This window comes from Opisthocomus hoazin, chromosome 5 (assembly GCF_030867145.1).
Source record: "Opisthocomus hoazin isolate bOpiHoa1 chromosome 5, bOpiHoa1.hap1, whole genome shotgun sequence".
Lineage (NCBI taxonomy): Eukaryota > Metazoa > Chordata > Aves > Opisthocomiformes > Opisthocomidae > Opisthocomus > Opisthocomus hoazin.
Window position 1 is genome coordinate 64,161,925 of NC_134418.1, and position 13,303 is coordinate 64,175,227.

Consider the following 13,303-nt stretch of genomic DNA (forward strand, 5'->3'; position numbering starts at 1 on the left):
AGTAAGAAGCAGCTTTCTGTCCCACGAAACTTTTCAACACACACAAAGCATTAGAAAACAACTGTGGGTGAAACAAAGCATTGCAAAACAGGGGTAAAACCAGGAATTTTACAGAAAATCTTAGGGTAAGCCAGGTGTGAAAAGGGTTCAGGAGTGATCCAGAAAGTCTGACTTACTGTCCAGCAGATTTCTAGAAACTATACCAGACAGCAGAATTAATAAACAAATGGATTATTAGAGTCATTAGGAGGCACCAACATTACTTCTTTAGAGAAACAATTGTCATAGAGGAGCCAGTGAGCACGCGGATAGGTATAGTCAATGTAGTGCACTTGAGTTTTCGAAACGTTTTGGTAAGATGTCGAAGGTTTTTAGGGAAGCAAAGATGTCTTGTGATTAGAAGGAAATACTTTTTATGGATTAATAATTAGAAAGCAATAAAAATTTATGGTTGGTTTATCAGTGGAGAGATTTTTTCCTGTAAGTCTCTCAAGGATCTTTGTTGGAATCTGTGCTATTCAACCACTTCAATAATGACCCAGAAGGAGACTGAACATGCTGATAATAGAAAATTATTCAGGGTAGGACAAACTAAAAGCTGGCTACAGAGACTTACAGAAGGCTCCTAATTTACTCTGTATAAGGTGAAAAAATGAACTTGAGTTCAAAGGTGAACTTCCATCACTATATGCTAACTAATGTCCACAGAAAACCACAAATTATATAAATTTGTATGCTGATGAGCTCCAAATTAGCTATTGTTTTCAGAAAAGATATCTTGATACTGCAGTAACATCACAAAGGTGTCAGCTCAGTAAGCAACTGTGAAAGCAAAGAAAAAGTTGAATTTTGATAAGCTACCACTAAATCTGCCTACATATATAATGCTGCCTGCAGTTCTGCCTGCATTTCAAAAAGGACTTAGTAGAAGGTGAAAAGATGTAGAGAAAAGCGGCCAAAAGGATCAAATGCATCAGAATGACTTCTGTAAAATGAGAGACTATAAACTGGGGTTTTTCTGTCTGATTAGAGTCTACTACTGCAGTAGCGTAAAGTCAAGAGTGGTATGGTGAAGGTTGGTAAGGAACAGTTATGTGCAAATTCTCATGATTCAAAAACAAGGGAAAGATTATCTGTCATCATACCTAAAATAGAAGTACTTTTTTTTCTATTTTAATCATTGCGTAACAATGTTACGAAACTCCCGGCCATAGGATCTTGCAAAGGCTAAAGATAGAAGTGAACACAAGAGAAAACTGAGTGTAATCACAAAGGTTAGGTTCAATGTTTGCTGTTAAACACAGTGAACCAGGTGCAACCTCCGAGTCAAAAAAAGCCCTCAACCACAGACTGCCAAAAGCTGGGTGAGGGGCAGACCTCTGAACTTGCTCTCCTTCTCCCCTAAGCATCCTTTGTCTGCCACTGATACTTGTCTGACGCAGCACTGTCTCTTCTTATGTTCCGTACGCTTCTGCGGAAGGGCAGAGCAAGAGCCTCGGCCTTCCTGTAGATGGGCGTAGTGATGCTTGGAAACTTCGTCTTGGATTTAGGGAGCCCAGCAGCCAACAGTGTACCCTGGCTGCCTCGGCAAAGAACGCCAATCTAGAACATTCATGGCCTGCGAAATTTCCTTCCAGGGCGTGTGTTGACATGAGTTGCCATTAAAAATGATGGGAGGGAGGCTGAGAAGAGGTGTATAATTGCTTTTGCCATCTGTTTTTCCAGTTGTCTCAAGAAGTAGGTTCAATGGGAAGTTTTTTAGCCTATCTGCTGTGATACAGAAAATAACTTTCTGTTTATTTTACTTACCTTCCTTTTTTTTAGAGTTATTCTTGTCCTTGTTCTTTCAATAGACACACCTTTATTTTTCTTTAAATAGTCTTTATCAAGCAGAATGTTTGATTTACATGTATTTTATATTATTATCTTTCACCTTGTCATATTCTTTGCTGTTTGTACATTGGTACAGGATGACTTTGTTGCAGATTATGTGAAAAGGCTGCTCTCCCCCTTCTTCCTTTCATGTTTCATTTTTCTCTCTCTTTGCTTCTCTAGATGACCAAGTCCACAATGGAAAAATCCAGCCAAACATGCAAAGTGCCACAACCAGGCTTGTCAGATGGAATACCTCAGGTCAGCCTCCGATTGACAGATGGTGGTTCATGTTGGAAGGAGATGGATTTAACAGATGAAATCTCCTTCATTAACAGTGATGCGTTTTTCTCCAGGTTAGTGCTCCTTTTTCGTCTTTGTGTTTGTTCTGTACCTGCAGCTCCAGGCCTGACCATTTTGAACACTTTTTTATATTGATGCTTACGAAGTCAGTATGCTGGGGCGTTAGGCAAATTAATGTGAATATCCCTGTTGAAGCCACACGTTCCAACAGGTTCCTTACACAGACAGCTGTGTGCTTTAATTTGCCTTTCCCATATAAGTTTTCAAGCATGTGAGGTGGTCTCCTTGGTGAAGGAGTGCAGTAGACAGAACCGATCTAAGATCAGGCACTAGAAATTACACCGAGCACAAGACGTGACTGAAACATAAGGTGTCTCCTGTGAGTAATTAAGCACATTTGATCTGCCTAGTTTAAGTCTTAACAGATGGCTGACTTTATTCTCGTTCTCAATCCAAAAGGAAGGGCTTCTGAGGGGTTTTGTCTTTGAGGCAGGAGTGATGATAGTACTAGTGTTGTTTAGACAAGACAGCATAGGAGTATCTACCTAAATTTATCTATAGAAGTTTATCTGTCTAGAGCATCTATAAGAGTATCTATCCAAAAGAGTACCTTGAGTTTTGATTGCTGGTACATTGTCAATGAGATGAACAGCTAATGGGCAGTTTGGTTCGTTGTAAAGTTCTTCCCTGAACATCAGACTGAACCAGTATCTTTCCATTCTTCTCAGCATATTGAATGGAGTCTGTCATTCCCTTTCTTCTTGCATCTAGCATAGCACATGAAGGATTCATGTTACTGTGGGAAATTGTTGTATGCTACAGGAGCACGGGGTTGGCTCAATGTGGGAAATAGTGCTATTTACATGTCGTGAAACACGACGCTGCAGTGTCACTGCATACCGATGCAGAACACAAAGCAGAGGCAGTGCTGCCAGACACGTAACTGTGTGACTTCACTGTGTAAGGAGACAGGTGCTATTCTCAGCACTAGTGCAGACAGACAGGCAGCACTCAGCGTACGAGACGAGGTAGCAAATTATGCACTAACACCAGGTTTTTATTCATAATAATGGGAGGCGAGTTAGGAAATTATGCACCGCCACCAGATTTTGAATGATAGTGATGGTGGCAAAACATAGATGTCAAATCCGGTTTCTAGCCCTTGCAGGCACACAAGCTCTTTAACTTCTAGCTGTGTCAGCTGTGTGGTTTACTGTCCCCAAGCCTGCCCCCAAAATTCCTGCAGCCAGAAGACATCAGGTTCACTTGCACATCTTCATTAATCCATCTCCTTTTGACTGAGATGAGTTAGGAAACCATTACCGAAGCAGGTCAGCTGGCAAAACTGAGAAGACAATACTGCTCTACCAACTAGACAGGGCCAGGCAGGTGGGGCTGGGTCAGAAGTTGCGGCCTCTTGCGTTGGTATGCTAGAGCTTGGCAGAGAGTGTGCCTCTGCCCATGCTTCACTGCATGTTGCAAGGTGTAAAGGGAAAAAAGTGCTCGAGAGTTGAAACTAAGGACTGCTGACATGTCTGGGAAAGTACACATGACTGACTTCATGAGGTGCCCCAAAAAACTGTGACTCTTTTAGGAGAACATTCCCCAAAAGACATAATTATTTGCTGCGGGAATTCATACTTTCCCGTCAATGTGCAATTCCATAGAAGAGTACTGTTGAAGTATGGGACAGGTGGCCAATACTGGCACAGGGACGGTAAGCGCCAAATGAGATGTGTTTGTAATTAGGCAGAAGACTAATCTCCATGCTCAGGCCTTGAGATGAAAGATGTCTGCATCTCTAATTTTATCTGGGGAGTTAATAAGCTGTAGAAATTAATTCCCCTGTAATCCCATTTTGTTCAAGAATGGCCTAGTTTTCTGTCTCGTATCACACTTCTGTACATATCTGCCTAGTGAGGTTGAGTATCTGCACTGCTGTTAGCTTCCAGTACTTTTCTGTCAGCGATCTAGTGCTGCTGCTGCTGAAGGAGGAGTAGGTAGTGCTTACTGTTTTCTGCCTAGCTCCAGGATAGCAGGCTTTTGGGCAGGATGGGATGGAGAGGAGGCCCTGGACCGCCCCTAAGAGGAAGAGAGGAGAGAGGTCTCTGGCACACCTAACACACTTGGGGGACAGCTGTCTGTGCAACAGTCAGAAACCCTGGTTGCCTGGCATTAATATAGTGCTCTGATATATCAGGACTGGTTTTAAACATGCTTTCGGCAGCCCTTTGTTACTCCTCTTTAACCTAAGCACACAGCGAGGTGTTACCTGGTATTATCTCAGCGCAAGGCTACATTAGAAGTTTTCACCTTTTTCAGCAGAAAGACTCTGGCATCTGACCTAGACTATAAAGTGCTTTGCAAACACACTGCTGTTCATGTTGGGGGGTTGTGTGTTACAAGGTAATAATAGTTCTTATATAAATATTATCATTAATTGTATGTAATTATCACATACGTTTTAGTGAAGTGACTGTATCTGCTCAGCTATCATATGATCTTCGTTAGAACAGAATAAAGGTTATTCTTGGCAATGATAATCATTTGCTGTTTCATGAAAACGCCTGTGGTTTGTTCCCTTTTCATGCTCAGATACCATGATATGGGTGGATTAGAAGACAGTGAAGGGCTACACAGAACGGTATATGCAGATCCCCACCTTTAGCAGGCTCACAAGAAATAACCACACACACTAAGCCCATAAGGCCCTCCCCAGCAAAGACTGTAATCTTTAATAAATTTTCAGTCAGTTTCATTTGACACTAGAGCAGAGGTCTTCAGGGAGAAAATGAGAGACTTTTGGTTGATTAGTAATTTTTTATGCTATTTAAAATACCTGTTAGTATGTGTCTTCATACCGTTGACCTTAAAATGTAGCTCTGTGTATTAAGTAGCAGCTACAGTTGTGAGTATGTCTTCTAGAATGTCTTACCAGTTCTTTAAATATTGAAAGATGTGTTATGCCTCCTTACAGGTATGATATTCCTCATCACAGGAAATTTTGAAGGTGCTGCTGTCATTTGAAATATGTGAAATACCAGTTGCAGTCAAAACATATTGCAAATCATAAAATCTGTATCACCTTCTGTTCACAACTGTTCTCTTAAGAAAATGGTATTTGTAAAGTTGATATGTTCTTTTTTCTGGCCAAAATAGGTGGATTAGCTATATGTACCCATAATCCCCACCAGCACATAATGTACGTGTTCTCTTGAAAATTGCCTCATTATTATAGCTGTATGCCGAGGGCAAACTACTATTTGTGCAGTAGCAGAAGAACATACCTGTAATGCAGTTTTTTAGTAAATCCCGAAACAGCGGAGAAAGGAATGAAGGAAGGGGCAGGAGGGAAGAGACTGGTCTTCTGAAAGAATGGTGAAAGTCTGAAGGCAATATGCAGCCTGTTACATATTTCTGTGAGGCTTATCTCACTTTTTCCAAGAGCTCCTGTGCAGAGCTTCAAAGCAGGGCAGCCAAACTTCTGGACCCTGGGAACCACACACGTTCTTTATCTTTACCTGGGTAAGAGCCACAAGACCCACACTGCCGACCTCCGGAGCTGGGGGAGGCAGCAGCTCTGGGACTAGGGGGTAGGCAGGAGCGAACGGGGCTCCCTGGGGCCTTGCCAGACCCTCAGCAAGAGGGGACTAGGGCGGGCTTGAAGCTCAGAGTCCCGGTTTGGGTCCCTCTTTCTTTCTGCTATCTAGAAGGATCAAGTCTTCTCAAAGCTGTGGTTTAGAAGGGACACATGTAACTGCAGTAGGAACTGGAGTGATTTTATTTGTCCCTGGAAGTGCTAAAACTTAAGTAACAGGTTCAAGTGGATTTTACTTCAGGGACAGGATATATTAGGATTTAAGTTGATACAAAGGTAGGAGGGCCTCTTGCAAGCAATGCCGTTAGCCTTTCGTGCTAAACTTCATATACAAGCAGAGAAAAGGGATAGCCTTCAGGCAAGAGGCAAAATGCTTCCTGCAGCCAAAATGTCAGGCAAGGTGTTGTTGATGGTGAGCAGAAATGTCTCTCCTGATGCTGTCTCAGAGGTGCATGCTGTCTGCAGACTTGTGTTGCCACCATCCTGGATCTTTTGCCCAGGAAATCGTGATGAAATAGGCTTTGCTGTATATGGCTGTTCTAGCACTTGCTGGAGCTGCATCTCTTTGCAGTCCTGGTGCGGTTTTGAAGGACGATCCCTCAGTGGGAGGGCAGCCTGCGGTTTGCGGTGCTGTTAGACAACGTGCATGTTCCCTAGGTGGAAATATTTATCAAAGTGTGACCTGATACCCTTGCTTGCTAGTAGTGGTCAGGTGCTGGGGAACGGGTGCATGTATGGCAGCCAAGCTTTGTGAAAAACATTGTGCAGTTCCTGAGAGCCAAAGCGTAGAGCAACCACAGCAGTCATTCAGTAAGCAAGATGCCTTCTCCAGTACTTTCTAGCCATGTCTTTGTGTGCCAAAGATCATAAATTCCTGTTTGTGGCTGCAGTCACAGCTGCAATGAGATTTGCCAGCACAGATACCCCATGCTGGCTTTCTAACATGTGCGTGTTCTCAAGGAGAAGGTTTGTTTATATCAACCTTTTGTTCACAAAGATCCTTCTGTCTGGCCTATGTCCTGCAAATAATGGCATCACATGCTGTAGTAGCCTCCCTAAAATATGGGGTGGGTTAATGTACCCTGCTGCACCCTCTTCTTAATGACACTGCATGTTTTTGCTTTTAATTGTTGAGCTATGAAAACACATGTATTTGTACACTGAGAAGTTTGTGCTTACTATAAACACTTTCCCTATTTCTTGGCTTTGCTTTTAGCAGCTGTGGTTTAAAACTGAGGCAAGCCAAAACTTACCATTATTCTCTGGCATGTGATAAGAACTTGGGTGACTGTTGTTGCCAGAACAAATCAAACAGGGGGGCTGGTGTTGTTTGCTTAGCTGACTATTTTTGTTTAGGTTTGGGGTTTTTTTGTTTTTGAAGTCTGTCGTGCCAGTACATTCAGTCCCTATCCAAAGTAATAATTTTACTTATCACTCAGGCGCCTCACTGCCAGGTTTACATAAGGGATTGCAGCCAGGCAGCAGGCAGGGCTGCCCTCGTGACAGCCCTGGATTCTTCGAGAAAAGTGCTCAGGAAAGGAGGAAAGATCTGGAGTGAAGTCGGTGGAGAAGTGGTGAGAACAGTTGCTTTCTGCATCACTCGGCAGCAGCCTCTGGTGGGCCCTACTGTGAGCCATCAGAGGGGGCTTTTTATGCAAGGTGTTGTTGCTGTTTGTCACTTTCTCGATTTAGGTTGTGTTGAGTTAGTTTTTCCAAGCTGACTCATTTAACTTTAAGAGTACATTTGTCTCCACCCTCCTATGCAATCAATTCCCTTCTTTCTTGCATTGTGAGATGCTTGGCACTAGGAACGGCCTTACATAATGAGTTGTTAAGAAAAGCGCTCAGTTTTCTAAAAACACAGCCACAAAGACATGTGATTTATGTGTGTCTCCAAGGTAGGTGACTGTGAATGGCGAGTCAGGGTGCGGTCTCAGCTCTTCCTGGGTTCTCCTTCCCCGTCTATAGCCAAGACGTGATGACAGTCACAGTAACATGTAATTATGTAGATTTTTTTCCCATGTAAGTCACCTGGGTGGATTTCAGTTTACTTCTCCAAGCATTTGCCCTCTCTTTTCCACCCTGCACAGGTTACTCCTTTAGATTAGGCTTTGTCCATTATGCTATTCTAACCTTCCTGTTTACCTCTAGCTATCTTATCGTTGCCTCTCTGTGCAAGATTTACTGGGTGACAAATTACAGCTTGTGGGATGGAGAACATTTTGAATCTGATGCCCTGAACTGTGCCACAGAAGTGGAGGTTCATCTTGGAAGCAACAAGAATCGTAAATGAAACAAAGGTCTGACAACTGTTAGACGTAGAAAGCAGCACTTTAATGCAGTAACGTGCATTTGGAAACAAAAGTTCTTGCAGTCCACGAGCCAAGTATATTAGCTTTTCCTGTTTCCTGGGACAGCATCCAGCAGCCTTGGAAACCAGAAGGGGGCTACAGTAAGTTCACAGCAATTGAGTAACAAAGCTGGAAAAACCTGACTCCCATTCTGTATCTCGGGCATTGCCCTCTCAGCTAGGAGGATGCTTTAGATTGTCACCTGGTTCATTTTTTTCATATCTGCTTTTGCTGTGAGGAGAAAGTCCCTTCATCTCATGAGGCTGGTGCCTTCCTGGTACCAACTGGGTCACACGGGAGGTTTTGCTGTAGGAAATAAAGCGCAACCATCTGTGACAATTTTGAGGTCATTTTCAAATAAAAGGATTGATGACCTCTTATGAGAGAACACATAGTGGGATAGTAAGGAATTTAAACCAGCCTTGGAAATCTTTTTGCTTTTACTATTTGTGTTTTCAAAAATGAAGACACTCATCACTAACCTGTCTTACTAGCAACTAGGGAAGAGGTAGAGCCTCTGCACTGTGACTTGACTTTTACTGCAGTAAGTGAGCGGTTCCCTCTCCTGTAGCTTCCTTAGCCTGTCTTCCTGAAGCGCCTGGTGCATTGTTCAGCTGAGGAGGCTCAGCACAGCGCGCCTTGTTTCCGGTAGCTTTGCAGAGCAAGCAGTTTTCTGCCACCTGAAGCTGTGAGGGACTCCGTCCTGTGTGGCTTCCCGGGGGGGACCTGGGCCCACGTCCTGCAGGCACTCCACAGGAAGATCGACGGGCAGAGGTCACCGAATTCTCAGCCCGGCTCATTCGCTGCGGCAATTTCCCGGTTCAGCTGAAAGAACTGGGCGTTTGGACGTTGTGTTCAGCACGTTGCCGTGTAGGCAGGTGGAGTTCAGCAGTGACTTCCTATGACACACATGTATATTTTTAATCAAAGTGGTCAGCTGGCTGTCTAATAAGAAAAGGCTGGGGGCAGCAGGGCAGGATTGTCACTCATGGCTGCTGTTACTTTGCTTGCATCTGTCTCTGAGCTGTTTCAGTGTGGCAGAATCCTCCCCTTTCATGGTCAGTGGCAATGAGAGATTTCCTCTCATTTTATCTGTTGTGAGGAATGTGATCCCAAGCTGACTGCTTATCTACAAATTGCACTTTCTCACATTGGCCCAGTGCCTTCCTCCTGACCTGAGAGGATTGCGGTTAGGAAGTGTGAGGGTAGTTCTGTTTTCTCTACCAAAGCTTTTCCTTTTCATTCTGCACCTGCTGCAAGAAATGTGTTTGCTCTAGGGATGACTGCAAAGAGACGCCACTAGATAATTGCAAAGAAATTACTAAAGGGCGCTTGGATGGTAATGACTTCCAGTGATTAAGGCTTTGACAGGACTCCTGGAAACAAGAGATTCCACCACTGATTCCTCAGGCCCTTTCACAGTCTCCAAGCTCTCTGCATTCACAAAGTTTGAGTCATGTAGGGAGGGATAAATATCTAATAAAATAATATTTTTATTGTCCTGCATTATGGTTAGGAACCACCTAACCACCATGAAATGATTACTGTCTTGGGAGAGCTGCTAACAGTGCACCATGTTTTATGAAATTTATAGATGTTTCCGTCAAAAAAAACCACCCTGAAACTCCAGAAAGTGTCCAATTGAAAAAAAAAATTAAGCGACTACCATTCTGACAGGGCTACTGAGCATCACAAAAAAATAAGTTTTCCTCTAAACTCTCATCAGCTGGATTTATGCACCTTGAGTAGAAAAACTTGGATTTTTCCCAGGACTGTGAAGGTGGGTTGGGAAGTTGCAAGCTTGTTGTTCTGAGTGTTCTTGATAACTGAAGGTAGGCTTATGCTGAACTTTTGTTTCCCTTCAGTATCCACTTGTGCCACTCCTAACATTGCTCAGACTGGCCTGCAGCACGATATTAGCGTGTTTGCTCAGCCTGGACACGTATGGAGTGGTTAGACTCAAAGCTGATGTTGCAAATGAGGGGCACAGCAATCAGCTGCGCTGATTGGACCCAGCATCGTTGTACCTGGCTGCACATAAACAATAATTCATGTTTCTTGGGGTATGCAGAGCTGGGTGCAGGAAAAAGCCCTGGGACTGGCCTGAGGGGGCTGTGCTCTGGTCAAACACAGTCAGGTTTGAATAAATCTGGTCAGAATTGTTTTTTAGCCAGGACCTCCCTTGCTTCCATGGCAGATGCATCTTCCAGCTCTGGGCAGAGAGATGGGGTTGTTCTCACCCAGCTCGCTCTTCGCTTGGTGCCTCCCAGCCAGAGTCAGCCTCTCCTGCCAAGTCATCTTTTCCCACCACCTCTCCTGGGAGCCAGGCTGGCGGCTGGGGCTGTTGTGCAAAGGGAGGACTCCTTTCAGTCACGTCGTTAGCTGAAGACGAGGAGCTATTTCTAGCAGGTTTTTCTGGATGGTAACTCTGCCAGGCTGCCTCCCTTGCCAACACGGCCGGCCATTTATCTTTCAGTGGACTAAAAAGCCGTGTGCCCCAAACGTGAGTGGTGTGGCCTGCTCCTCTGCTTTGGTCAGCCCCTTCTGATACAGTTGTTATTTTGGTAAGGCCGAGGGTGAGCTACAAGGATTTTGCCTGAAGATGCTTTAGAAAGCAGCGAACATGGTGGGTGCAGAGGTGTGGAGTTTGAAGGAGAGTAATTTTGTAGCGGATTGGAAGGATGTTTTGGAAGGTGGGAAAGTGTGAATCCAGTGGTGGTTTTGGGAGGGAATAGTACGAAGGGCTCATTTAAAAATGTTTTGAATCTTTTTGCTGACAAATTAATGCTTTTTCTTCAGTGTTTTCTATGGCAGACGTTTTCATTGGTCTGAAACAGCTGAATTTTTGAAGGATCTTTGTTCATACCGTTTTGTAAAAATAATGGTTTAGAGGAGTGGGAGAAATTTCAATAGACATTAATATGTAGGAATTTCGTTAGATTAGCAGAGCTTTGGAAAAAGCCTGCTTTGAAAATAATTTGTACATGACCAGACTCCTGCCTGTTTGGTTGCTCTCCCGTGCTCTGGCACTTGAACTAACTGGTGCAAATGAAGAACCTAGTGACCTGTTGCACAGCATGCTTTGCCTTGTTCCCACAGCAGATTAGCTGGCATAACCATTCATTACTTGATGCTTTCCCAGAAAACCCTTTAGGAACCTACTCCCAATCCTCCCCCTTCTCCAGGAGGGAGGCCAAGAAATAATTTCTGGGCTATCCCATGGGGTGAGAGTCCTTTGGAACAAGTTAAAGCGGCTGACGGGCAGGTATGGCAGTGCTTGCGAGGGACACTACTACTTAACGAAGAGCAGCCACAGCAGTTAATCCACGTCTCCTGGGAGGCTGGGGTGTCCCTCTCGGTGGGAAGCGTGCTTGCATGCTTGTCTGTTGGCTGAGATCAGGAGCTCTGAGAAGCTTTCAGCTTGGTGTTTACTCTTCTCTTGTCCCAGAAAGTTTAAGTAACAATTCTGGAATGTGTTTCCTCCTTAACAGATTTTAACTAGCTTTGTTTAAAAGGTAATGTGGTCTCCAAGTTGCAGGAAGGAACAGAAGAGGTACAGTGCAAAGCACCAGTATATTCCCCAAGGATATGCCAACAATACTTGTATTTCTATGCCAGTGTGAAAAATGAAAGGGGTAAAATGAAGTCAGCTGAGAGCAACCTGCTTCTCTTTTGGACAAGAGGAATGTTAGTTAAGAAAATGCATCAGAGAATTCAGCAAACTACATCTGGGCAGTTTATCTAAGCTTTGGTGTTCCTAAACAGAGGCTACTGTAAGTTCTAATAATGTTAAAAATTCACCATCTTTGATGAATTGTGTCAGTAGTTAGTTATCCTCACCGTTTAAAAATCTCTCATTTCTAGTCATAATTTGCCTGGCTTTGACTCCCAGCCATTAGATCTTGTTCAGCTTGTGAGTACTGGGTCAAATATTAATATTTACAGCATACATAGGCTGTTTTATTTGAAAAGCACTGAAAGTATGGAGTTTAATCCTTGTGTTCTCTTCATGGGTTGTCTCTGAGCACTCTCCAATTTTTCACAACTTTCTTGAGAATGAGAATTCCTGAACTGGTCAGAGTCTTCTATAGTAACCACCCCAGCAGGAAATACAGACATAATACACCCTTTCCATGCAGTATCCATGCTGATGCCTCCGAGGACGATGTTAATTTCTTTGTCCGGACAGTCACTCAGGGCTTGTGGCGTGATGTTGTATCCCCCAGTAGGACCCGTCATCTTGCGTACAGTTCCCAGATTTGACTCCTGTATGGCTGTACTGAAACTGCTAATGCTGGCTTGCACAGAACATACAAAAAGAACCACCAATATTATTTTATATTTCCTTTCAGATCATCGATAAAAGCATTAGGTGATACAGGGCTGAGTACCAGCCTTGGGAAGTCACTGTTAGTACTTACTCCCTTTCACAGGATTCTCCTTTTACTAAATTATGGCTTTGACAAATTAGTTGCTGTTTCTCCCCGTTTCTGCTCTTTTGGACAGGGCCTGTTTAATCATCTGTCTGCTTTGTTTGGACATGAAGGGCTAGGGTTTCCAAATATGGTTTCTATTTACATGTGACTTGCTTATTTCATGTGTGCACACAAATCTTCTGGCCTGCGGGAGATTTTCCAGAGTATTTATAATTTATAATTGCAGATCTTTGTATGCACAGATACTGTGAAGAGAAAAATGCATGTATCATTGCATGTGTGTGTACATAAGTAACGGCATTTAAAATTTTGTATTGGTGTTGTATTGAAAAGTACGTTCTTCAGTTTTCAGTCTGATGATATCTTTGCTTGGTATTTCATGTTTCTGCCGGTGGGAATTATTGTGTAACTTGGTAAACACTGTGGGAATGCGTTGATGATATTGAGCAGAACGCCAGCATCTTAAAAACACTCAGATTTTATCAGACCAGGCAAGATACTATTTTTTCTTTTTTTTTCAAAAATAGTATCTAATTTCTGTATGACAGTGCAGTGAGGCAAGGGATAACTGCTTTTCAGGAGGCAGACACAGCTACATCCTCATAAAATCTGTTATCTAGTTCACTTATATCTTGTGTCCTCTGGTGCTGCTCACAGATCCTCTTCTCTTGTTGCTTTATATGCTGAGAAAATTACTTGGTGTGCAACTAGGGAAAGAAAGAGGAGAAAGCAATTCTGTAATG

General features: G+C 43.4%; 1 protein-coding gene across 4 annotated transcripts in view; it reads left to right on the forward strand.

The window, feature by feature from the left end:
• The window catches only part of FAM13A (family with sequence similarity 13 member A), a 134,110-nt gene that overhangs the window by 56,635 nt on the left and 64,172 nt on the right, over positions 1-13,303 (forward strand). For all 4 annotated transcript variants that reach the window (XM_075421512.1, XM_075421513.1, XM_075421514.1 and 1 more), the window contains exon 6: positions 2,056-2,228. In XM_075421512.1, coding sequence (XP_075277627.1) covers positions 2,056-2,228 — 173 coding nt within the window. The remainder of the gene's footprint in view (positions 1-2,055; positions 2,229-13,303) is intronic.